The sequence below is a fragment of the Oreochromis aureus genome, linkage group 3 (assembly GCF_013358895.1).
Source record: "Oreochromis aureus strain Israel breed Guangdong linkage group 3, ZZ_aureus, whole genome shotgun sequence".
In the NCBI taxonomy this organism is placed as follows: Eukaryota; Metazoa; Chordata; class Actinopteri; order Cichliformes; family Cichlidae; genus Oreochromis; species Oreochromis aureus.
The window spans coordinates 51,154,249-51,182,232 of record NC_052944.1 but is presented as its reverse complement, the minus strand read 5'-3'; the positions used below and the strand labels follow the sequence as shown (position 1 = coordinate 51,182,232).

Sequence of the window (27,984 nt, the reverse complement as noted above, 5' to 3'; positions counted from 1 at the left end):
AGGCAACCGTGAGAAGTTGACGTTTCCGTGATCTTGTACAGATTCTGAGGCTTTTAGCATCCGGCCAGTTTCTTCCTTTGACTTCGACCGCTGTGCGCATCTGGGAGCATTCCAGAAACAAACCTCAGGTATGCGGATGATTTTACAGATGTTGTATTTCACGTGTTCTCCAACTTTATTTAAAGTGAGAGACGTCGAGTTTTTCCCCCGTTGGAGTGACTTACATTACTGCTACTGTACGCTTTTCAGAGTTATAGATAACCGCGAAAATAAACATCACATTTATCAAAATCGTATCATGAATTTATTTCAACCCCATCACGACATGCGGTTTGGTAGAAAATTTTAGTAGCAGTATTTATCACTTCGAGATCTGAAGCGCCGAGGTCTGTGAGGAACAAAGGGGGCGTGTCCACATGAAGCCCGTGTCGAAACCCATATGGTTTTTTAAGAATACCACGTGACCAAGGATAAATCAGGGGCCCGTTCTTCGTACCTCGCTAAGTAAGTTAGCCGGATTTGATTGTTGACGATTTCGCGTGATCTTGGATCATACAGATACATACAGGTCATTTCCGAAAAAAAGGGAAATGTACTATTAATCATTCTATTTCATGTATTTGATTATTTCAGATGTAATTCATATTTTAGAGTAGTAATAGTAAATTACTTCGTGTAATCAAGATGAGAGACCACGGCTATAAAAGCGAAGGTGGATTTGGGAAGTCTGTCGCAGCCATGTCCTGTCCGTTTGTACGCGAGCAAGGAAGGTGCAAGATTGATAAGGAGAGTTTTCAGAATTCAGCGTATATTGCGGGATAGACAGGATCCTTTAGCTCAGCGCGACAGTGTGCTCATAGAGAGATATCGATTTTTTTGTTATTTACTTACCACACACACACACTCTCTCTCTCTCTCTCTCTCGATGGATAGATAGATAGATAGATAGATAGATCTATATATATATATCTATATAGATAGATAGATAGATATATCTCCGAACTTACTGTGCATGCTTCAGTCACCCCTTGCATGGGAACAGGTAAAAGTGATGGAGTGTTATGTAAAAGTAGCCTACACACAAAAAAACCCACAATGTCAATAAATGTCACGGTACAGAAAGCCGGGGTGTGACGAGGGGGTGCAGGACCACCACCTGTCTTATTGCAGGGTGTCTTTTCAAGAGACTAAAAGCAATATAAGTGATAAATATTACCATTCTGTAGAATATTCTTATATTTCACTTTTACTTGTTCCCATGTTTTAGTGGGTCCTGTTGTGGCTCTAATGTGAAAGAGGATATGATGTAATATAATATAATGTGGTATACTATAATATCACATGATATAATGTAATATCATGGATCACTTACGAGTTTAATTTGTCAGCAACTTTCTGCCAGCCCTCTCTCCTTGCTTTTGCAGCCTTTGCAGTGTTCCCTTGCGTTTTGATTAAACTCTGAAACTCCTGATATCCCTCAATCAAGAGTTCTTGCTCTGCTGCCGTAAAATACTGGCGCGCTCCTTGACATCTTCGCCGACCAATCACAGGGTTGCCGATCAATGTTTCTACTATCGATCGTAGCCTTTTAAGCCACCCAGTGATCTCGCATTACTTCATCCAGCTATACTAATCGTCAACAACAGGTGTGTTAGGAGAACCGGATTAGCGAGCTCAAAGTTGGCGCGATGATTTGATCTTGGATGTAGTAAGCGAGGTGCGAAGAACGGACCCCAGGGGCCCGTGACACATCCAAGATCAAATCATCGCGCTAACCTTGAGCTCGCTAATCCGGTTCTCCGAACACACCTGTTGTTGACGATTAGTATAGCTGGATGAAGTAATCTGAGATCACTGGGTGGCTTAAAAGGGGCTACGCATCGATAGTAGAAACATTGATCGGCAACCCTTTGATTGGTCAGCGAAGATGTCGAAGGAGCGCGCTCAGTATTTTACGGCAGCAGAGCAAGAACTCTTGATTGAGGGATATCAGGAGTTTCAGAGTTTAATTAAAACGCAAGGGAACACTGCAAAGGCTGCAAAAGCAAGGAGAGAGGGCTGGCAGAAAGTTGCTGACAAATTAAACTCGTAAATAATTTATTATATTATATTACATTATATCCTCTTTCACATTAGAGCCACAACAGGACCCACTAGAACATGGGAACAAGTAAAAGTGAAATATAAGAATATTCTACAGAATGGTAATATTTATCACTTATATTGCTTTTAGTCTCTTGAAAAGAGACCCTGGAATAATCTGTTTGTTTGTTTATAACAGCAACCAAGAAAAGGGCAGAGCAAATAAAGACAGGTGGTGGTCCTGCACCCCCTCGTCACACCCCGGCTTTTTGTACTGTGACATTTATTGACATTGTGGGTTTTTGTGTGTGTAGTTTTACATAACACTCCATCACTTTTACCTGTTCCCATGCAAGGGGTGACTGAAGCATGCACAGTAAGTTGGGAGATATATATATATCCATATATATATAGAGAGAGAGGGAGAGAGAGAGAGTGTGTGTGAGAGAGAGAGTGTGTTAAGTAAATAATACCCTCACGGGAAAATCGATATCTCTCTATGAGCACACTGTCGCGCTGAGCTAAAGGATCCTGTCTATCCCGCAATATCCGCTGAATTCTGAAAACTCTCCTTATCAATCTTGCACCTTCCTTGCTCGCGTACAAACGGACAGGACATGGCTGCGACAGACTTCCCAAATCCACCTTCGCTTTTATAGCCGTGGTCTCTCATCTTGATTACACGAAGTAATTTACTATTACTACTCTAAAATATGAATTACATCTGAAATAATCAAATACATGTAATAGAATGATTAATAGTACATTTCCCTTTTTTTCGGAAATGACCTGTATGTATCTGTATGAAATCAATAAAAGCATCAAATGCTGCATTATATTTAGTTACATCGATGATATTTATTTATGGACAAACAGTGGCGAAATATTGCTGTTGCTTTCATATAACTGCAGCGGACATACCTGAGTGGCCGCGATCTAATCCTGTTTACATAAAGTAAACCTGCTCCCGAGCAGGTTTACGCCTACGGATCTGTTGCTATGACAGCAAGTCCCAGATGAGCTTCGGAGAACCGAACGATCCAAGATCACGCGAAATCGTCAACATTCAAATCCGGCTAACTTACTTAGCGAGGTACGAAGAACGGGCCCCTGGGCTGTTGAAATCACGCAGGATGCTTTGTTTTGGGTTTGTTGGGGTTTTTTTGTTTCTTTTTGCGTGAACTGGATCTGAGATGATTCTGAAGATAATCAGGAGCTTGCAGGGAGATTTTAAGCACATTATGGAGCCACCAAAAAACAATATATAGTGCCTCATCATGTGATTATATGCACGTATACGTATGTATGTATAGATAGATAGATAGATGGAGTATTTTAATATAATCTATCTATGTATCAATATGTTATACACAGATTATGTGTAACATAATGACAGAGAGAGAGACTCTTATGGTTATGGGTCATTATGTTTACATAGCCCACTGGTATGTAACCCACATGTATTATCACAGCAGGGTTGTTGTATATCTAATGACCAGAAGATATCAGTACTTCCAAAGAGCTGTTAAATGGGGGCGTGATCTGCTTTTTGGCAAAGCAATTGGCCAGAAAGATTCAACACATTCACTGTGCTTCATTTCAGCATCACTATGTTACAGACAGGTTGCAGATTCAAATGCAGGACTTGGAGAGACAGGACCTAACCTCAGGAAGCAGCTTTACTGCTGATGTCTCTACAAAAAAAACAAAAAAACCCAAAAACATCTTGATACAAAAACAAAGACAAAATAGGAGCCAGGAACTAACTAATCTAAGAATTAAGGAAGAAACACAGAACACACAGGAAAAACACAACAACAAACCAAGGGAGACCCGGACAATAAATACACATGAAACAATGAGGGGAGATCAAACAGGTGTGAAACACAGCTGGGACTAATCACTAAGGATGAGACAAGGGAAGTGCAAGTTAATACAAAACACAACAGAGCAGGAAAGGTCCTTACAAATTTGACACAAGGAAAAAGGGGGGGGGGGCAACAACACGAAAATTAATTCACACGAAAATTACTTCACACAGGCGAGACATAACATGGTTTGAGTAAAGGAACAGAAAAGGAACAAAACATGGATTCATTAACAGATGAAGACTAGACAAGAGGACATTGGGGAACATAATGGAAGCATAACCAAAACAAGAGAGAGATTACCAACTATACAAGAAATAATCAAACCAATAAAAGTAAGAATCTGAATATTAAACACAGAGAAACCAATATGGGATTATTTTAATGTCATAAGTCGCACATAAAAACCCCAACATAATTTGGGCAAATAATTTCATTTCACAGGCGTAAATAAATTCTGTGTGCATAGAACTCAGTAGCTACACGCACAAATACGCCATCAGACACGTGCGAGTATCTGCTTTTACTGGTGCTGCTGCTCTTCTCACAGCTCTGTGTGCTCAGAGAAATCCTGGGGTCCGTTCTTCATACCTCGCTTACTACATCCAAGATCAAATCATCGCGCCAACTTTGAGCTCGCTAATCCGGTTCTCCGAACACACCTGTTGTTGACGATTAGTATAGCTGGATGAAGTAATGTGAGATCACTGGATGGCTTAAAAGGGGCTACGCATCGATAGTAGAAACATTGATCGGCAACCCTTTGATTGGTCGGCGAAGATGTCGAAGGAGCGCGCTCAGTATTTTACGGCAGCAGAGCAAGAACTCTTGATTGAGGGATATCAGGAGTTTCAGAGTTTAATTAAAACGCAAGGGAACACTGCAAAGGCTGCAAAAGCAAGGAGAGAGGGCTGGCAGAAAGTTGCTGACAAATTGAACTCGTAAATAATTTATTATATCATGTGATATTATATCCTCTTTCACATTAGAGCCACAACAGGACCCACTAGAACATGGGGACAAGTAAAAGTGAAATATAAGAATATTCCACAGAATGGTAGTATTTATCACTTATATTGCTTTTAGTCTCTTGAAAAGAGACCCTGAAATAATCTGTTTGTTTGTTTATAACAGCAACCAAGAAAAGGGCCGAGCAAATAAAGACAGGTGGTGGTCCTGCACCCCCTCGTGTGTGTGTGTATACATATATATATATAAGGAGGAGGAAGGACAGGAAGGATCCTGTCTATCCCATCTATCCCGCAATATACGCTGAATTCTGAAAACTCTCCTTATCAATCTTGCACCTTCCTTGCTCGCGTACAAACGGACAGGACATGGCTGCGACAGACTTCCCAAATCCACCTTCGCTTTTATAGCCGTGGTCTCTCATCTTGATTACACGAAGTAATTTACTGTTACTACTCTAAAATATGAATTACATCTGAAATAATCAAATACATGTAATAGAATGATTACTAGTACATTTCCCTTTTTTTAGGAAATGACCTGTATGTATCTGTATGCAATCAATAAAAGCATCAAATGCTGCATTATCTTTAGTTACACTGATAATATTTATTTATGGAGAAACAGTGGAGAAATATCGCTGTTGCTTTCGTATAAATGCAGCGGACATACCTGAGTGGCCGCGATCTAATCCTGTTTACATAAAGTAAACCTGCTCCCGAGCAGGTTTACGCTTACGGATCTGTTGCTATGACAGCAAGTCCCGGATGGGCTTCGGAGAACCGAATGATCCAAGATCACGCGAAATCGTCAACATTCAAATCCGGCTAACTTACTTAGCGAGGTACGAAGAACGGGCCCCAGCTCACACAAACCATCTTACTTATGACTGTTTGGAGGTGGAGCCCAAAGGAGGAGGGGTCCTAATGTGATTGGTCACTTTGATGGACACTTCAGTTGCTGCTTTAAACAGAGTTGCAGTGTGGCAGCAACCAAACCACTGTCTTAAACTGTATTTGTTTACAATTTGAAAAATAAAGTTTACCGAATAAATTTTCAACAGTTATTGTTTGCTGTGGAATTACTGACAGCTGTCACTGGATTAGTTTAATGCTGAAGAAATATTTAAAACCAGAGGATTCTGGGGCCAGTTCTGAACCCTCTGCACTGCTGTCTTATTAATCTGTTGTCCAGTATTACATATTACAAACTCATGAAGAAGATCATAAAAAGAAGTGTGCATTGGGATCAAGCAATTAACTTTGACTATATTACAAACCCTTAAATCTGATACCAAAAAGCTGCTGAGTCTGCAACAAAGATAACTCCACATCTGAGAACCAAAACCTGGAGCTAGAGTGAGAATATTAAAAGGTCCAAAACAGAGAAACGCTGGCTCAAGAATCCAGATTATTTTTTTTTCTGACCTTGTTGACACACTGTGGTCCTTGAGACTATACGTCCTTGTAAAAGGTTTTTAAATACAGTTTCATATTCTATGAGAGCGATATATTAAATAAGTCCTCTTTTTGTTCTTTTCAGGACTGCAAGATGCTTTGTGGTTTCCACACTGCTGGCCTCCTTATTCTGATACTCTCATTTCAAAGTAAATTACAGCATTCCTGATCTTTACACATTCAATCACTTCCATGAACACCTCTGCATTGATTGTTTGATTCCTGTACAAGGTGTCACTGATGCTGATGTCATTTCCTGACATTTGATTTTAACCAGTTACTGAGAGCCTTACCTTTGATGATATTCTCACTCCAAAAGACTTTATTAGCCAAGTTTAGTCTAGTGGATCCACTGCACCCACTGTGAATATACTACATCATGGCGTAGTCATTGTAGTCATGATGTATGCTGTTCTTTTCTGTGTGAAATAGAAGTTAAACCTTTATCTTCTCAGGTCAGTCAGAGGTCATTAGTCCATTTCAGATAGTAGAAGCAGAGATTGGTGATGACGTCATTTTGCGCTGTTACCTGGGCCCAGTCAGTAATGTTTCAAACGTGACTATGGAGTGGACAAGAGCTGACCTGGACCCCAGATTCATCCATGTATGGCCTGAGAGACCCGACTTACAAAATCCAGCCTACAAGGGCAGGACATCTCTGAACACTGATGGGATGAAAGATGGATACATGTGGCTGAAGATCTCCCCTGTAAAGTGGTCTGACGAGGGAATGTACACATGCTTTTCTCCAGAACTGGATGAAAAATCTACTGTTCAACTCATTGTCTATGGTATGTGTGATTTATTTATGTACCTTTTAATTGGCCTACTTGCCTTTTTTTGTAATGTTTGTATTGAACATTGTCAGTAGAAAAAAAAACTCATTCAGATTCGATTAAAAAAAACAAAAACAAAATGATTCCTCCATCAATTGAAGGCTCTGCTGTTGTTGTCTATAGGTTTCCCTTTACAGCCAACTTCCTGTAAAGACCAGTGGTCAGCAACCATTACTTTTATCTGTTATTTTTTTTGTTTGTTTTTTTGAAGTTTAAAACTCTCTTTCTAGAGCTGTAAACCATATCGGGACCTTATATCAATGATGACACACCCTATTATGTATAAACTAGCTTATCTACATTACTGACTAGTTTAAATAGCAAAAAAAATAACAAGATAATGAACGCAACAATTTTAAAACAGAGGAAGAAAATATCTGTTAGCATGTTTAGGCTTTAAAGCTTCAATATTATGAAGATTCGTTTGAGTCCTACCAATGTTTTTGCAAATTAATTATATAAAGTCAACTTCTTCTTTTTTTAATAGAAATAAACAGAAATTTAAAGAATAACATACGGTAGCTCTTGGGGAAAAAAGAGGAAAATTTTAACTTTTTTTAATGGTGGTAAGCTAGAAAGAATTAATGTGATGTTTAGAATTTCTCTAATCCTCACACGGTCAAAATGTATAAATTGAAAATATGGTCAAAATTAATGATTTTTTTTGGGAAATGAACAAAAACCCCAATGATAACATTTATACCCTCGATGAGTGTCTGTAAAAATCTGATCACATTTGGAAGAGTAATTTCTATATAAATCGCATGTTGTCCTATGTTTTGTGGTTTCAGGCAAAGGTGTCAAACTGATGGGTCGCTTTGAATCAACTGTAAATGTCAGTGTTATTGGCCCTGTCATTGGCTCTGTTGCCCTCTGTCTGAGTCTTGCTGCCGCCTTCATTGTGTGGAAACGAACACAAGGCAAATTCAGTAAGTCCCAAACTGAGTTCAGTTTGTGAAACTGTTCAGTGTAGTGTTATAATAACAAAAGTAGTAGTTGTTCTTAACTCTTCAGGAAGGGTATATGCACACAGTGTAGTTTAGAACATCTGTACAACATCCTGTTACATTTTGTTTCACTTTTTTAACTGTCATTGTAGGTAAATGTCCTAAATGCTTAAGTTGAGGTTAGTGGTAATTTGCAACCTCGACACTAGATGGCACCAAGTCTTGCACATGAGTCATTTTAGTTTTTGTTTAATATTTTTAAATGTGTAATTCAGTAAGTTTTTTTCTTCATTTGTGCCTTATACAAGAGGTAAGAAAACATCACTTATTACCTAATGGGTTTCACCTGATTTTATATCGAAACAGACAAAAAGGAGAAAAGCTTGGAGGATGGACCTGATCAGAACAGAAAACTAAAGGTAATTTACTCAAAAAGGGACAACAGTGAATTCAAGGTTGCAGTCAAAAAAGGAGAAAGTGAGATTCTCTTGACAGGAAGAGAAGAAGAAGAAACACAAGATGAGCATGTGATAGAAACAGAGCTAATAGGGGATATGGAGAGGCCAGAAGGAGAGAGAATAATTCCATCTATAAATATTGAAAAAGATTCTCAGACTACAACAAATCAAGAAACAGATGAAGAAAATGAAATGACAGGAAGAAGAATGAAAGCTGAAGGAGGTGAAGATGAAGGAGATAAGATGATGGAATCAGTAAAATATTATTTAGGAGTTCAGTTTTTACCACTATCAGAAAAACACAAAGAGGAGCTCATGTCAGGAAAATCAAGTTCTATGGAATGGGGAACATGTTTTAACCTTGATCAGAAGGAACAGAGTGAACAAGAAGAGCAGTTTGTGGAAGAAAGAGAAACAGAGAGTGATGTGGACATGAAGCAGCTAAACAACAAGAAAAAGAGGTCAAAGAAAAAGAAGGCACAAGTTAATAACCCATGTTCAGGGTTTCCACCACAGAAGACAAAACAACTTGAAACAAACCAACAGAAAGAAGCAAACCAGAGGACACTTCAATCAGAGAAAAGAATGAAAGGAGAGGACAATGAAACAGAGATCCAAACACAGAAACACAAAGACAACCAACATCACACAAAAGAAAAACAGCAAGACAGAAATGAACCTGAGGAGGAAGAAAGACAAGATGAAAAGGGGAAACCAGAGTGATGGTAAGAAGATATGAAAGCAGAACCAGGGAGTGATAAGGAGTTTCACCACAGTGCTTATCAACTTTATTTGTTAACTTAGGCTTTCAGCTTCAAGCTCCATGCACGCTGACATAAAAGGGAGCATTAACCATGTCATTTGATACTTCTGACATTCAAATCATCAAAGAAATGGGTGCTACAGATGTACAAGAATCATAAAAAATGTGATTTTGCTGCAGTTAAAGCAAATTTTAGTTTGTTGTCAGATCAAAATAGAATTTATTCTATTGATTAAATAGGTGCTTTTGATGATCAATAGCCTACAGATGTGATTTATTAGTTCATAGTCTATAAAAATAAAAACAAAAACTTTCCCCTCTCGCCCCTGCGGGCGGTCTATCCTTCAAGTTCGGGTCCTCTACCAGAGGCCTGGGAGCTTGAGGGTCCTGTGCAGTATCTTAGCTGTTCCCAGGACTGCGCTCTTCTGCACAGAGATCTCTGATGCTGCTCCTGGGATCTGCTGGAGCCACTCGCCTAACTTGGGAGTCACTGCACCTAGTGCTCTGATTACCACTGGGACCACCGTTACCTTCATCCTCCACATCGATCACTACAGCCATCTTCTTCTGTTTGTCTACCACCTCTGTGTCCGGTTGGTTAGCACCACCATTTTGATTGATTGATTGATTGATTGATCATACTTTATTCATCCCGAGGGAAATTGGGTTAAGGCTTCCAGCTGTGCCAGTGCCGTCTTACCCTTCCGATCATACATACATTACACAAACATCACATGGGGAAGACAAGTCAGAGGGGAATAACATGGAAAAAGCACAACATGAGGAAAGATAAGGAGAAAAAAATAACTCCCCCCAGACTGAGCTCCAACAGGGAGATCAGTTTGAGAACAGAAAAAAAACACCTCTGCACATAGCACATGAAAAGACTCATAATACACCAAAGAAACACATGACAAGCAACAGGGATGGGTAAAGGGTGAGAGACAGCCAATGTAGACAGTACATCCGGGCCTGCAGCATAAGCGCTGGTCTCCTTGATCCACCTTCAGCATCGGAAGGGAATAAGCATCGAAGGCGTTTGGAGGGGGGAGGGGGGATGAGTGTATATCTGCATGTGTATATATATGTCTGTGTGTGTGTGTGTGTGTGTGTGTGTGTGTGTGTGTGTGTGTGTGTGTGTGTGTCCAGAGTTCAGCTGAGACAGTGTCCTTTGCCCTGCCAGGCTAAGTAAACAGTCTTCCAGCCAACCCAGGTGGCCTTGCATAGAATGGGAAGAACAGTCTAAACACAGTCGTAGAGCAGGGCGATCTGACCAAAAATATTTATCACGATATACATTTTAAAATTTGCGATAACGATATAACTGACGATATAATTGACACTAGACAAAATACTTTACAACTCCTCAACTTTATTAGTGCAAAAAACCCCATCAATGTATTTTCACTTAAACAAGCAGCTGTTTTTTATGTGCATTAAAGTTATATAAAAATTTAACAGTGTAAATTCCTTGCTGACAGTTTCACCAAAAGGCATTTCCAGTGGAAATTGGCCGACATATCCTCAGCATAACCATGTATAATATCCACAAAACTTAAAAAGAGGTCATACACACACAATACTGTAATATTATGTTGAAGCACAGTACGTATCACTCCGCCTGGCTGCTGCCTACGATAGCCGCAATGCTCCAACAATCCATCAAGCAGTGCAGGTTCATAGCTTAGCAAAGTCATACTAAAACATTTGACAGATTGTCGAGCGCCGTGTACATAAAATCATTTCGAGGTCAGTAAACACAACCAGAATTCATACATAAGGCACACGGGATTATAAGGGACACTGTCGATTTTCAGACAAATCAAAGGATTGATTTTAAGTGTGCCGTATTTTCCAAACAACACAGTAATAACAACGACCCACTAGCATGCTCTACCAAAAATAGTGTTTTGTTGTGTATCTGACGAACGCAAGCTAAACCAGTTCCACACCACTGAAGTTGCAGCATTTTTACAAACCAATTCTGGTTCATCCGTTTCATTTAACGATCCACTTTCGCTCTTCTCATTCTGCGTCGCTGCCATGTGCGTATGTAAACATAGGCACTGCGCATGCGCGTTTTACCCATATTCTATCACGATATTTCATTTTCCTATTGTTGCCCAACATTACACCGGTATTACCGTGAACGGTATGATGTAGCCCAGCCCTACACAGTCGTTATCAGGGTGTTGTTGTTCAGCTCCAGCCTTGAGACCGCAGCAGGCGCCGAAGGGATAGCCGCATGAAGTGATGGTGTTTTTTACTTTAGTGCGAAAAACTCATATGAATTCTAACAGTCCGACACTGGTCTCTCAATCTCCCGTTGGAGAGCCGTGAGCTTCTCCATGATGTTATCAACCTTACGCTCCGTGATTTTGTCATTCTTGTGCTCAAAGAGCCGATTCTGAGAACTCACAACCGCAGTGAGCTTCTCCAAGATGTAATCCAGTTTGCACTCAGAGATCTTGTTCTGAGTATTCACGGCAGCCGTGCGGTTCTCCAAGATCCTATCCGTGCTGCAGTCAATGAGCCCATTTTGAGAAACTCACGCCTCGTCCCATCGTTTCAATCCCAGCGGGCAGCCTTGTGGGAGTTTAAACAGCCGATTCTGCTTCCTTAATTCTTCGATAAGCCAGGGCCAAGCCAGCTCCGATCAGCAAGAACCCTGTTATCATGGTTCCGAATAGGTAGATATCTTCAGCACTCAGGCTCACCCAAGCCCAGACTTCTAATTGAGAAAAGGGTGTCAATTGCATTTAGGGACCAGTTGATCAAATCCATAATTCCTCTTTTAGGCTTTAGAGAACAGACTGTGAGAAAGCGTTCCAGGGAAAAGTAATACAAAAAACACGAGACTAGACAAAGAGACAAGAGGCTAAGCAGGGAAGCTAAGGGAGAGGAGAGGAGGAGAAAAGCGCGACCGCCTTCGTCGAGAGCAAGAGAGAAAAAGCTGTCTGTCCGTCTGTATCTGGAAGTCCCACAGGATCTTAGCCCGGTCATTCTCCATCACCCTTGGGGGCATCTCCCATTTTGACCTCGGGACTTCCAGGTTATACTCGGCACAGATGTTCCTGTACACTATGCCGGCCACTTGGTTATGGCGTTCCATGTATGCCTTGCCTGCTAGCATCTTGCACCCTGCTGTTATGTGCTGGATTGTCTCTGGGGCATCTTTACACAGCCTGCACCTGGGGTCTTGCCTGGTGTGATAGACCCCAGCCTCTATGGATCTTGTGCTCAGAGCTTGTTCTTGTGCTGCCATGATTAGTGCCTCTGTGCTGTCTTTCAGTCCAGCTTTGTCGAGCCACTGGTAGGATTTCTGGATTTCAGCCACTTCCTGTATCTGCTGGTGGTACATGCCATGCAGGGGCCTGTCCTTCCATGATGGTTCCTCCTCTTTCTTGGTTTTCTGCTGCCTGAGGTATTCACTGAGCACGCTGTCAGTTGGGGCCATCTTCCTGATGTATTTGTGGATGTTAGTTGTCTCATCCTGGATTGTGGTACTGATACTCACTAGTTCCCCGCCTCCTTTCTTCCGCTTAGCATACAGCCTCAGGGTGCTGCACTTGGGGTGAAACCCTCCATGCACGGTCAGGAGCTTCCTTGTCTTGATGTCAGTGGCTTCTATCTACTCTTTTGGCTAGCTTATTAATCAAAACAAATAGCGCATGTATTAACTTAAATTGTTTGAGAGTAGGACTGAAAGGTGAAGTGAAATGATGTGCTAAAATGACAGTCAACAGAAAAGTTTGCAAAAAAATCCACTTACCCTACCTCCCTGTTGAGTACTCTAGTGTCAGGTAAATAACATGTGACCGTATCCCCATGCAATCACCTGAGGTGCAGTAAAATCTGAATACCTGTGCCACCATAACAAATAAACAAAACATAAACATTCACTTACACTTCCCATTTGCCTGTGGGATCCCCAGGTACTTGTAGCTGTCCTCTGTGTCTGCAATGTTGCCTTCTGGTAGTTTGATCCCCTCAGTTCTGACTACCTTCCCTCTCTTTGTTGCCATCCGACTGCACTTCTCAGTCCGAACGACATCCGATGTCATTGCTGTATATCCTGGTGCTGTGGATATATATATATGTATATATGTATGTATGAATCATTGAAAACCTTAGACTATATTTAAAACCAATACTCTGAATATAACCTGTGTTAGACCAGGTTATGCATTCAGCTTTCAGTGATTTAGCGAAAAACACGACCACTTTCATGACACAGAAAACTCTGAAAAACACTCCTGGATAACCCATTACATTTCACATGATTCCCCTGATGTTGATCATGAGAATATCAGGAAAAGAGAAAGTCATTAAATGTAACAAAGACCAGCTGAAACTCCCGGTGCTAAAAGACCCACACCGAGGAAAATCAGACCTCTTAATATAAATATCTTAATCAATATTAACCATGGCTCTAGTTCAGCTATATTGACTTATTTTTTTTATAATAATTCCATTTATTAAATAAATGCAGTATCTTTCTGGACACCACTGACAGTATAAAAGTTAGATATAGCCACTCTGACATCATCTATGGTTCTATTTTGAAACGCAACATTAGTGTTTTCACTCACTGTCAAAAATTGGATGGGATGAGGAGGGACTAATGACTTGTCACTTACAAGTTGTTAGCTAATGAATAAAGGATGGATAATCCTCCTTTTTGAAACATATAATGAACAAGACTTATGAAAAAAATTTAAATAAGTGACAGTATACCTTGAAATCTGTAAATGAGCCCATGAACTCAGCATTAAAAGCGTTTACAAAGGTCGTATCAAAGAGCCATTTTCCACTGACCTCTATAGAAGTGTTTTCATAGTTACAGCTGCTGCCATCTGGTGGCCTTTAGACAGAGTGCAGGTTTAAGGCATTTCCACACTGGCTTCATTTTTTGAGCCAGAAACTGCATCATTCTTTTATACCATCAGTGCTGTAGAGACATCACTCAAGGCTTTAATTCAGCAGTTTTTTGTCAAATCAAATGGCAGCTCCACAGTAAAATATATGAATTAAACCAAAATGTGATTTGCTTTGATGGAAGTTTTGAGCTACTGATGGTATCTTATCATGAGGTCATCCCTTGAAATTAATTTGAATGAACAAACTTGTTCAATAGGCGTTTTTTGGAATTATTTGCAGGTTTTAATAATTGAAACATTGGCTCTACATGTGTATTAACAACTAGGTTTGTTTGTTTCCAATGTATCCAGTATCTCCGTTGTTTATTTTATTTTTATCTTATTTTTTTTATATGTGACTACCAAAGTATGTGCCGTTACTCTTCTAATAAAAATCTGTTTCTGACTAAATCCCGCAAATGTTTCACATTAAAAGCCTTGTTACATTTTGATTTGAAACTGATGAAATACAATGTTAATATGAAAGAAAGGGAAAACAGCCACATTGTTCCCATCTTTTTTTAGCTTTTAACATTTTAGCTGATTCAAAAAATGAGAGAAGATGTGACTGCCTTTACTGTACAGCAGAAAGGCAAACAAAAAAAATTACTTTGCTGTTTCATAGGAACTGGGAACATGTAAGCTAGAATGTTTTCTGACATGTTAATCTCTAGATGTTAATGGATTATGCATATTTGTTATACGTTATGTTCTTATTATTTTTTTTGTATGTGTCTTTGCTAACATATCAAAAAATAAAGATTTCATAAATTTGCCACCAGTGTTCTTGTATTCCTCAGATGCCCTGTTACACTAGTAGAGAAAGTTGTTGTTCACTTGTTTAAATAAATAAAGCCATTACTGGAGTCACTGTGAAAAAACTAATTTCTTAGATGTTGATTTTTATTTCTACCTTTTAATGATAATATTTGATATTGAGTGCAGAAAGTAGGAAATGATGTTGATGATTCATTCACAGTCCCGACAGTGCAGCTTAAAGAGTCTTGAGCTTTCTTCTAATGTAATTATTTCCAGGTTGTCCACATGGTGGCACTGTAACACAAATGTTCAAAATACTTTTTCACATTAGGTAAAGTTTGTGTTTTGTGATATGTGCAGTGTTGGATAAGCTACTTTAAATTAGTAACTTAGTTACATTACTAGTTACTTCTCTAAAAAAGTAACTCAGTTACTTCAAGTTACTCGTTACTTTCAAAGTAACTAGTTACTAGGGAAAGTAACTTTGGTTTTACTCAGAATTCTCTTGTTAATGTGTTGCTTCCGTAACTGGATACCCAGCAAGATTGCCAGTCTTCTAGCTTGCTTACTTGCCACAAGTGCACTGTGCCACCTACCAATAGAAAGGAAAAAATAATGTGCACATTTCCACGAGAGAAATCCCACGCCTGGACCGTCGTTGACCGCCGCCATGATTCTAGCCTGCTTTTTACATCCAACACAAAAACTGCAGTTGTGGTGCTTTTGATTGTACTCAGAACTTGGAAATTCTGCCTTCTGAATAGGAAGATGTAGGTAACACCAGACTGCAGATGAGCTGCATACAGAGCTGGACTGGGACAAAACAATCGTCCCGGCATTTTGACTAGAGACCGCCCACCATTATAGGAAAAATCATAAAGCCTTTGAATGAAAATAAACACTGTTGTGACAGTGATGTACACTGTTCTGATGGTATATATGTATCAATCTATCAATTGTTTGTTGTAAGACTCAGATAATTATTTTTTTTTAAAAGCGAGACATTTTAAATGAGAATAATAAAGAAAAGTATTTCCTTGTCCCCCCCTTTCCCTGTTAATGCCCTACCTGGCCCCCTGGCAAAACTTTGCTAGACCCGCCCCTGCACAGTTGCCAGCTGTCAGCTACGTAGAAAAGGATGCTGGTGTTATTTGTCTCTCAGAAACAGCTCATAACTTCCCTTCAACTTCAACTTCCTGTCACCTAAAAGGTAAACCTGTTTCTCCATCACCTGTTCAGCTCTGATGATTCAGTAAGGACATCTCCTGATTTCATCTTCATGTTTCCCTCTCACCAGGTAACCAAATCGATATCATGACCAGCAGCTTTACAGCTGTGGCTCCAGCAAACATCAGCTGATACTAGAAATTAATATTAAATAAATTCTAACAACAGCTGATCAAGCTTAAACGTGCTGCTGTTGTTTAACGCGACATCCGCTGGTTTCCTCTTTCTGGCGCAAAGTGAGCGATAAATAAACAAGAGAGAAAAGCCGATCAGCTGATCATTGATCAGTTTCGTGATTGAAGTAGAAACGGGAGAGGAGAGAATGAGAGAAGAAGAGGCAGCTGTGCAGATTCAGCTTTGTGTCTTTTTCATTGTAGCTGAAGTCCGGGACAAACTGTTCCTTTTCACCTCAGTACGAAACGCGTAATATTTTCTCTGAATACGAGACGATTCTGTTTTTTACGGGACGGTTGGCAACTCTAATAATTAACCGTATGAACAAAATAAAGTTCAACATCAGTAACATAGCACCCACCCAGCTGTATAGAAACTCCGTCATGCTAGCTAGCACGCAGTACGAAAATGTCAGCATACCGAAAATAAACTCCACCTAAACTTGGTTTATATCTGACTGATAGACTGCAGGTCATAACTTCTTACCTGAAGTTCAGTTCACCTGACACGCGGACCGGCGGCCGCTTCGGTCTCTCCTCTTGCCTCCTTTTCCTTCATCCACCTGCCGGCTTCCACCACTTGCTAATGTTATTGAATCTGTGGAAGCTCGCGATATCCACCACCACAAGTAACGAATAACGAGCCTATCTAAATCCCAGTAACGAGTAACGCGTTCCTGGTTTTGGCATAATAACTAGTTACCGTGCTCGTTACCACAATAATAACGTAGTTACTGTAACGCGTTACTTAATAACGTGTTAGTCCCAACACTGGATATGTGCTACATTCTTAAGTATAACATGTTTGGCAGTTATTGTGTAAAAATACGTTTCAAGATATCAAACTCAAACATGAAGCTTTCCAATCTTTTCTTTTTTAACTTTTGTTTTAACACCAGAAAACAAAAAAGCTAAATAACAAATATCATTATGTAGTAAGATTAATGCAACTTGAACCACATGCCACTGCAGAAATGGGGGCATGGAAACAAATACAAGCAGTGTACCCCGCTAGAAAATGGCCTCCCTGCTACAGGTTGAGGGCAGTGTACCAGGGCCCTAAGTGCTGAGGAAACACCCAGCAGCCTTCCAGGCTAAATTCTATCAGTCCCACCTTTTAACAGTACCTCCCTTATTGATCGTGGCATTTGTTATTTCTGGGATTTTTTTAGTAGCATGGACAGTAGTAGCCTGTAATTTCAACTTTAATAAGTCAAACTTACTGGAGTTTAGACTGTCACCATTCTGATACTTTACTTCATTGCTCACAAATACTGAGCCATGGTCTGAGTAACTCCCAGATCATGGCTCATACTGGTGAGATGAGTAGGCAGAGGTTGGGTGTGGGAGGATAGTGTTTGTTAACAGTCCGAATGGACCAGCTGTTTGTGAGTCTAGAGTTGTGGGGCCTGAGGCACCGACCAGAAGGCAGCGTGTCAAACATGTGGTGGCCAAGGTGCAAGGGGTGCAGGTGACCCCTTGCACCTTGTCACGGATGGTGGATCATGTAAATCTAGACCAAGGATGATGTATCTTGTTCTATCGGCTGCCTGTCAGTCTGTGCCTTCACTCTTGGAAAGATGCTGAGATGCTGAGACGATGCAAAGACCAGCTGTACCCACTAAACTAAGTTTCATCTAATCAGTCTGACATTCATTGACTCAGTGTGTTGATGCTACTGCTACATACATGTGTAGATGTAACTAGAACGGAGTTTTCATTGGTCATTGTTAGAGATGGACCGATCCGATATTAGGTATCGGTATCGGTCTGATACTGACGTAAATTACTGGATCGGATATCGGCGAGAAATAAAAAATGTAATCCGATCCATTAAATATCAAAAAAGCACCTCACAAAACTTGCGACACGGCGTAACTCGGCTCATAACCATAGCACGTCGGAGCAGTGTGCCTCAAGTGATAGAGCGGCTGTGTTTATTTGTAGCCTCACTAGCAATCCAGCAATTCATCTCGAGGAAGTTATCCCAGAGAGAAGTAAAGCAAGTGTGTAAGTTCATCTCTGAATGTTTGTAAAGCGTACCTACGTTAAGCTTAACCACCGATATATGGAGCGACTGCCTCTTCTCTCTCTCCCTCTCCTGCCGCTACTTCATGAAACTGCTTAACGATCAGCTGATCGGCTTTTCTGTCGCGAGTCCGTCTCTCTTGTTTGTTTTTGGCCCACTTTGCACCACAAGGAGGAAAACAGCAGCTGAACAACAGCAGCGCGTTTAAGCTTGATAAGCTGTTGTTAGAATTTTTTTTTTTTTTTTTTTTTTGTTGTTTTTTTTTAATAATTTTCCCTTTATACAAAACAAAACAAAGATCAAAACAGAAACAATAAAAGAAAGAAAAAAAACCCCCCAAAACAAACAAAACAAAACAAACAAACCAAAAAAAAAAAAAAAAACAACCTCAAAGCAGATCAAAGAAAAACCCCACAATGAGCAATCTGAGACATGTAGACGGGAAACTGATACAATATATATAATTCGGTCTACCAATCATTTACATATATCTCCTGACAAACTCAACCCGCCAGTGAAGTGGGGTTGTGCCTATCAGTATGGTTTTCTTCAGATCATCAGGTAAGTAATCCAATAGCGGGCGCCATATATCCCAAAAAATATCATCATTGCCACTTAATTTTGCACTCAGTCTTTCCATTGGTAATACTCTAAAAATTTCTTTATACCACTGAGTTATTGTTGGTGGTTTTTCATTAATCCAATTAAAAAGAATACATTTTCTTGCCAAAAACAGTAGTTTGCATAGAAGTATATGCTTGTTTTTATCTGGAAATTTGTTCGAAATTGGCAGCCCCAATAGATACTGAGCTGGATCTCTTTGTATTCTGCTTTTAAATATCCCTTTTAGTTCTTTAGTTACACAGAGCCAGAATTTTGAGATTTTGAGCAAGTCCAAAGACAGTGCACGTAGGACCCCGGCGCAGATTTACATTTAATACATTGTGCAGACCTGCTCGGATCAATTTTATTCAGAAAATAGGTGTTCTATGCTGTCTATGTAAAATTTTATATTGAATTTCTTTAAATCTGTTACTAAGAAATAAAGAATGCACAGATTGTATGGACTCACTCCAGGCATGATCATCACACTGACACTGGAGGTCACCCTCCCAGCTCCTAATCAGTTTTCCAATATTGTGTTTATTATAACCTTGTAGTACATTATAAAACTGTCTTATAGTACTATTATCTGCACTTAAATGTAGGAAGAAATTTTCCATGGGTCCTAGTTGCATTGTATTATGCAAAGCATCATGACATGAAGTAATTAGGTGGCGAGCCTGTAAAAATGCAAAAAAATCCGTTTGATGTATAGTGTATTTCTTTTGGACCTGCTCAAAAGACATACAAACATTCCCATCAAACAGATCACCCACCACACGTATTCCTGCACCAAACCATCTCTGAAATACTGCACTTTCCATTCCCGGTGTGAAGTGCTGATTATTTAAAAAAGGTGTTATATAACTAAGTATAGGATTACTTTCAGTGTATTTACTCATATCACGCCATGTTTTTAAATAAGTATCAATCATTACTTTATTATGTTTTTATTATATTTACTCACTAGTTCACTTAGAAGATTAAATGGCTGACATGTCCAGGCTTCAAGGGGATCATCTGTGTCTTTTAGATATGTGTGGATCCATTCATGTATAACTCTACTATGACATGACCAGTTATACAGCAAGATGTTGGGAAAGGCAAGACCCCTTTATCTTTGGGCAGCTGTAACGTTTTCATACTTAATCTGGGTTTCTTACCCCTCCAAATAAACCTTGACATATCTTTTTCAATTTCTTTTACAGTTTTTTTAGTAAGAGTTATTGGGAGCATTTGTAGAGGATATAAAAGCCGGGGCAACACATTCATTTTAATTAAATTTATTCTTCCCATCCAAGAGACCGGGAGATCCATCCATCTGGAAAGGTCTTTTTTAATACTGTTACGAACTATGTCTATGTTCTGTTTCAATATACCTCTTATATTAGGTAAAATGTGTATCCCCAAGTACTTAAATCCCGAACCCGACCAGGTAAATGGGATATTACATGTCCTGGGCAAATTTCCTAGTGGCAAAGCAATAGTTTTATTCATATTAACCTTATACCCGGAGAGATATCCAAAAGTTTCTATAATAGATAATACAGAGGGTATAGCATCCTGGGGATTAGTGACAAACAGCAGAACATCGTCTGCGTATAGTAGAATTTTAAATTCAACTCCTTGTATTTGGTATCCAGATATACTTTGATTATTTCTAATGGCCTCTGCCAGTGGTTCAATAACTAAAGCAAAAATTAATGGGGAAATCGGGTCCCCCTGTCTTGTTGATCTCTGTAAACCGAATTCTGAGGATTTAATACCATTTACTATAACAGATGCTCTTGGGGTGACATATAACAGTCTGATCATGTCTATAAACCCCTGCCCAGGCCAAATTTCTCCATCACAGCAAACATATAAGTCCACTCAACGCGGTCAAAAGCTTTTTCCGCATCTAGTGATACAACAAGTCCTTGTGTTTTGGTTACCTCAGAGTGTTCTATAATATTCAATAATTTTCTTATGTTTGTAATTGATTGTCTATTCTTGATAAAGCCCGTCTGAGCTGCCTTAATAAGTTTAGGTATATAATTTTCTAGTCTATTAGACAATATTTTAGACAAAATTTTGCTGTCAACATTTATTAAACTAATTGGGCGATAGGAAGCACATTGATCAACTGGTTTATCCTTCTTATGGAATAGCGATATATTTGCAGAGTACAATGTATTGGGAAGACTTCCCCTTTTAATAGAATGCAGATACATATTTAAAAGAGGTATAGCTACTTGATCCTGGAAAACTTTATAGAAGTCTGGACCAAAACCATCTGGGGCCGGGCTTTCCCTCGTTGCAGAGATTTAATTGCTGTCAGCACCTCTTCTTGTGTTATTTGTTCCCCAAGACGAGCTCGATCACCTTCAGACAAAGTTGGTAGATTGAGTTTATGTAAAAAATTTTGGGTGTCACTTAATGTGGCTGTATTTTCAGATATATATAATTGTTTATAAAAATTTTCCATTAATTTAACCAATTTATTATTTTCGTATTGATTCTGTCCTCTTTCATCTTTCAGAGATGATATAACATGAGATTCTAGTTTCCCAGCAGCCAAACGCGCCAATAACCGCCCTGGTTTATCTGCCAACTCAAACAGCCTGTGCTTAGCATAGAATACGCTGGCCTCTGCTTTTTCAGTCAGTAACTGATTCAGAGCTGATCTAGTGACTTCTATTTTTTTCAGTACTTCAGGTGAGAAATGTATTTTGAGGAGTGTTCTAGATCTGCTAATTTTTTTCCAGGTCCATTTGATGTGTTAAAGATTCTTTCTTTTTCGCTATGCTGTATGAGATTATAGCGCCACGTAGGTAAGCCTTCATTGTCTCCCAAAGATTAGAAGGATTTGTGTTTTCATTATCATTTGTCTGTAAAAAAAGATCAACTTGTTCTTTTATATAACTCCAAACGCAGAGTTATCTAAAAGTGATGGATTTAATCGCCAACACGTAGTGTTGGGTGAGCTTCAGGGGGTGAGATATTTAAATGAACATCTGAATGATCGGAGAGTATACGCGTGCCAATATCACAGATAGTAACTCTGTTAAGGACCTCCCTCGAGACAAGGAAATAATCAATACGGGAATAACTCTTATGTGGATTAGAATAAAAGGTATAATCTTTTTCCCCTGGATGAAGGGTTCTCCAAGCGTCTATCAGCTGCAAGTCAGAACACAGTCCCTTGATAGCTTCTCGCTTTTTGGAGACTGAATTTTTGGATGGTGGATTTTGATCCAATTCTGGGTCCATACTACAATTAAAATCTCCTACCAGAACAGTAAATGTTGTCAGGTTGACAGATATTTCTTTTATAAGTTCTGAGTAAAAATTTTCCTGATATACATTCGGCGCATAAATACAGCCTATCAAAACAGATTCACCATATAAACGTCCTATTATAATAACAAATCTACCCTGATCATCTTTAATACACTTTGTAAGAACAAATGGAGTATTTTTATGAATTAAGATTGCAACCCCTCTCTTACTTGATGAAAAGAGGAAAAGTACACCTGCCCCACCCATTCTCTCTTTAATTTTAGGTGTTCCACATCTGACAGGTGAGTTTCTTGTAGGAGTGCAATGTTAGTTTTCTCCTTCTTAAACCAGGTCAGAATTTTCTTACGTTTAATAACATTATTTATCCCTTTAACATTTAGGGAAACAAACTTTAGATCACTCATTGCAAGATCAGTTTACTTGGTTTATGTATTGTGGTAGCGAAAACATAAGTATCAGCCTTGTAGTTTAACATATAGAACAAATTATGCTCAGATCTGCTCAGACACCAACAAAATATAAACAAAAACAAAAGTCTGGGTACTGAAAAATAAAATTCCTGCAATAAACAGTTATATCGTCCCAAAAACAGGGTTAAACCAGTCCCAGAAAATATTTCATGCTCCCGAAGATTGGGAGGACACCTCACCCGCTGCGGGCGCACCTTGTACAGAGATGATACACCTCGCATCAACGTATGCGCCTAGCAAACCCCCAACAAGACTTCCCATGCAGCAATAGGTGTTGCCGCATTTCTTCTACTTCTTTTCTTGCCATAGTATCATAATACAACATAGTCACTTAGTGTAATAGTCAGCTGTTCGTCAAACCACTTGAGTCAGAGAACAGTTTTTTTTTGTTGTTGTTGGTTTTTTTTTGGTTTTTTTTGTTTTTTTTACTCACGTAATGCTCCAATTGCTGATACCACTTTCAATGCCTCTTCTGCCGAGTCAAAGGAAAATCTTCTGTTTTCATATGTGAAACGCAGGGTTGCAGGAAACAGCATCCTAAATCGTATTCCTTTGGTAATCAGCAACTGGCAGGCCTCGTTGAAGTTTCTCCTCTGCTGTCGCACATTCTGTGGTACATCCTGACGAATGGTTATCAGTGCTCCATCAAAGAAAATCTGTTTGTTCTTGCCACTTAAGGCTAACACTTCCCTTTTATCGGTCGGGTAATGGAGTTTCATTATAACCGCTCTTGGTGAGCCTGATATTGGTTCCCCTAAGCTTCTGTGGCAGCGGTCCAGTCGGATCCTCCCGTTCTTCGTCTTCATATTAAGAAGAGAGGGAAGCCACTTTTCAAAATATGCAATAGCATTCGCCCCTTCCACGCCTTCCTTGACACCAAATATGCGGAGATTATCTCTTCTACTCCGAGCTTCTTGGTCATCTAGCCGGTTCGTGAACGTGCATATCTTACTTTCTACACGTGTTAACCTGGTTTCCATGTCGGCGATTATATCCTCTACCTTCGATATGCGTGTCTCGGCTTCGTCAAGGCGTCTTGTATTGCCATCAAGGGTTGCCTGGACAACGTCGAGTTTGTTGTTAATGACATCCATCTTCCCTTCTACAATCGCACCAACCACATCTGTTATTTTTGCAGTTAAAATATCATAGTCGATGGGAAAGCTTGGATTAGCTTCAGCCATATTTCCGTCATTGGCTTCAGGGTTAGCCTCGGGACTGACCTGACTTCGTAGTTGCAAATTAGACTTCAGAGGTCTCTTATCGACGTTCTCTGTTTTATCTTTTTTATTTGGCATACTTTCCGTTAGTCAGTCACCTATTTTGTGCAGAGTGGCAGCACAAGTTATAGGCAAAATATTGAAGTTTTGAAAAGTCTTATCGGGAGCTCACGAGCCTCTGATCCTCTCAGTGTGCCGTCATCCCGGAAGTCGTCAGAATTTTTATTTAATATTACTTTCTACACCAGGATCCTTTTCTACGTAGCTGACGGCTGGTAACTGTGCAGGGGCGGATCTAGCAACGTTTAGCCAGGGGGGCCGATAGGGCATGAACAGGGAAAAGGGGGCACAAAGACATACTTTTCTTTCTTATTCTCATTTAAAATGTCTAGCTTTTAATAAATAATTGTCTGAATCTTACACCCAAAGTTTTAATCTGATGTAAAATGTATAGAAGTCCATTACTGTATATAGTAACTGTTAAGTCTAATATACCCTAGTAAGCTATAGTACTTTTTCCTTTGGGAAGATACCATCTGTCAATTCTGCAATTCTGTAGTAGAAAGATGTTGAATCTATTTAATTATTCTTGAAAAATAATTTATTTCTGTGCATTTTTTTTCACCCTGCATCAAATTAAAGTTGATTATGTCGATTAAGCATCATGAGATGGAGAGTGGGCGGTGGTTCCCTATTTTCTTTTGCTGGGAGTTTGCAACCCTGTTAGTTAGGTTGCTTAATATTTCTGCTAAGTACTCTTTAAAATACCAGAATAGGGAGGATGGAGCAGGTTTAAGTTTATTAGATTGATCAGTATTGATGAACTATGAAATATTTTGGGTGCAGTGTATTTTTTACATACAGGTATAACAGAATAGCTTTAGTGTTGTTGTTTATTTAAACTTTTATTGATTAAAAAACACACTATATCGGATTAATATCGGTATCGGCAGATATCCAAATTTATGATATCGGTATCGGTATCGGACATAAAAAAGTGGTATCGTGCCATCTCTAGTCATTGTTGATGCTGCACTGACAAACAATGTTTAGGTTTGAGGAAGAGTGACAGAAGTACATTCACTTCACAAACAGACTTAATATTAAAACCAACTTGTTTAACCCTCAGCAAAAAGACAAACCATAAATAATAATAACTTTAGACCCTCCTACTATCACACACACCTCTTCCAGGAATGATGACAATATTTTCTGGGTTAGAACAGATTGAGAAACACAAGTTAAAAAGTATAACAAGTGAAACATCTTTTTAGTTTTGAAGACCCAAGATTACCTCTAAAGTTACCTCGATAAGACAAAATCCTGCTGTGTAGTAGAAGCATCAGGACTCTAGGATTTGTGATTTGTGTTTGGTGAGAGAGCGTAGTGTTTTCAGTGGGGTTTATGTTTGATGTTTCGATACGATCCAGCTGTTACTTCCTGTTGCACCCTATACCTGAAATAAAGGTGGTGACAAATTTATACTGCGTTTGTGTAACCAAAGCCTAATCAAAGTCTCACTGCTTGTTCATCTGTTAACATACTACAGACAGTAAGATTATAACTAAACACAGCGACATTAATACTACCTGTTACAATGTAACAGTATTTCATATTTGCACATTGTCTACAGAGAAAATAAAGTTTATAATATAAGAGGAGAACCTCAGTGTCAACCATATATATTTAATTTGTGTAATATTCTGGGAAATTTATAATTAGAACTACTTTGTATTAGTTTGTATTATTTAACTTAGTCTGTTACTGTTTTGCTAAATAAAAGGATCTGGCTTGCATCAGTCACATGACTACCATTAACCAATGATCGCCCTTGACAGCAGAGCACGCTGGTTACAAGCCAGGAACGAGCTCGCAAGAGCACGTGCATTTCTTGCAACCTGACCTGTGTGGTGCGGAGCTGTAGGAAAGGCACAAATTATTTGCGAGACGCAGACTGGTGCACAAAAACCAGTAAATAGGTTGCACAGCATACTCTATAGTCTATAGCACACAGGAGTATTAGCTTATTATGTACACACTGGTAAGTTGTCTTGTGGTAACTGACGAATTGAAACATGAGCGTGCTGTGTGTGCAACAGCGCAACAAAACTGGTTCTTGATCAGCACCATGATGAAAACCTGTGGCCATAGTACATACAGTATTCTGGAGAAGGTATAAACTGTATGTACATGTGTGCATGTGTGTTTTATTGGTACAGATTTATATAAATATCAGGCCAAAATGGATGTGGATATCTTTGATTTGATGGGATTGAAAAAAACCCAAACAAAACAATTTAAAGCAACTGACTGTTCAACAAGTACAAACACTTCAAAACGTGTCAGAAAAATTGATCAGTTCCATGTGTGTTTGTTGTAATTTTCTTGTTTGATTTTTGTATCATGCATCTGAAACATGAGGTCAAAACTTTGATTTTGAAGATAAGTCAAACAGCATTTTAAGGTGTAGATTCCTCAAACTGCATTAGTAGTAATGGATTGAGGTTTTAAAAATTACAGCCTCAAAGCCCACATTCATTGGAATAGGAGAAACCATTATTTTCTGTAATAATTAACTTTGTGTTAACAAGGTCAATAATAAGCCTAACGGGATGTCATTTCCCCAAGATTCTGTGGAAAATGGAGGACAAACAATGTTGAGTAAGCGCCAGATCTTCACAGAAGACACAGTTTTTAAATTCAAAGTCATTCTAGCCCTTTCATGCATGAATTATGACAACCTCAATCAGGATTTTTTTCTTAAGTATGTTTTATTCATCTTTAGGCATGAAAAAAAGATTTTTGAACTTCATTTTTTAAACATGTACTTTTCAAAGAGTTTTTTTTTTTTTTTTTTTTTTAAACAGTATCCTGCCTGAATGACTACCGTCCCATCGCCCTGACCCCCATCATCATGAAGTGCTTTGAGAGACTTGTCATGGCACATGTGAAGAGCAACCTCCCCTGCTCACTGGATCCGCTGCAGTTTGCATACCGGCCGAACAGGTCGACTGAGGATGCCATTTCCACTGCACCTCACCTCTCCCTTTCCCACCTGGACAAGAAAGACGCCTATGTCAGAATGCTGTTCATAGACATTAGCTCAGCATTCAACAGCATTATCCAGCAAGTTGGGACTGAGCACCTCTCTCTGCAATTGGATACTAGACTTCTTGTCAGAGAGGCCTCAGTCCGTCCAAATCGGCGACAACATCTCCAGCACCATCAGACTGAGCACAGCAGCTCCTCAGGGTTATGTCCTCAGCCCACTGTTGTTCACTCTCCTGACACGCGACTGGACCATCCTACACAGCCCTAACCAGATCATCAAGTTCGGAACTGACAACACAACCGTGGTTGGACTCATCAGCAGCAATGACGAGTCAGCGTACAGAGATGAGGTTCAGCAGCTGGCGTTCTGGTGCAGTGAAAACAACCTGTCACTAAATGTGGACAAAACCAAGGAGATGATCGCCGAGTTTTGGAAGATTCGCTCCACTCACACACCACTCAGCATCCAGGGTTCCACGGTAGAGACTGTTAACAGCATCAAGTTCCTGGGAGTTCACATCTCAGACGACCTCACCTGGACCACCAACACCACCTCCATCACCAAAAAGGCCCAGCAACGCCTCCACTTCCTGAGACGCCTGAAGCAAGCCAACCTTCCTCCTCCCATCCTCACCATGTTCCACAGAGGCACCACAGAGAGCGTTCTGACCAGCTGCATCTCCATGTGGTTTGGAAATTGCAAAGTTGGCGACCTCAGCCAGCTACATCGGATCGTCAAAGCAGCTGCCAAGATCATCGGAACATCTCTCCCTGTGCTACAGGACATCTTTCACAGGCGCTGCATCAGCAAGGCCTCCTGCATCAGGCTTGACCCCTCACATGGACTCTTTTCTCTCCTTCCATCCGGCAG

At 39.7% G+C, this 27,984-nt stretch overlaps 2 protein-coding genes across 3 annotated transcripts; one reads left to right on the top strand and one right to left on the bottom strand.

Annotated features, from left to right (window-relative positions):
- The first annotated feature begins 3 nt into the window (after window positions 1-3).
- LOC120433171 (myelin-oligodendrocyte glycoprotein-like) lies at window positions 4-27,320 on the top strand. 2 transcript variants are annotated; one of them, XM_039599002.1, is made up of 6 exons: window positions 4-128; window positions 6,462-6,525; window positions 6,832-7,167; window positions 8,004-8,141; window positions 8,526-8,578; window positions 26,930-27,320. In XM_039599002.1, exons 2-6 carry the CDS (start codon window positions 6,471-6,473, stop codon window positions 26,939-26,941), a joined length of 594 nt encoding a protein of 197 aa, XP_039454936.1. In that variant the 5' UTR covers window positions 4-128; window positions 6,462-6,470; the 3' UTR covers window positions 26,942-27,320. The 2 variants fall into 2 exon arrangements, with proteins under 2 accessions (XP_039454936.1, XP_039454934.1); XM_039599000.1 differs by lacking the exon at window positions 26,930-27,320 and having other exon boundaries at window positions 8,526-9,637.
- On the bottom strand, window positions 12,760-24,251 carry LOC120433173. The gene is made up of 2 exons (XM_039599011.1): window positions 23,276-24,251; window positions 12,760-13,461 (listed from the first exon to the last, which is right to left on the bottom strand). The coding sequence occupies exons 1-2, from the start codon at window positions 24,138-24,140 to the stop codon at window positions 13,280-13,282; spliced, it is 1,047 nt and encodes a 348-aa protein (XP_039454945.1). The 5' UTR covers window positions 24,141-24,251; the 3' UTR covers window positions 12,760-13,279.
- Window positions 27,321-27,984: the final 664 nt, after the last annotated feature.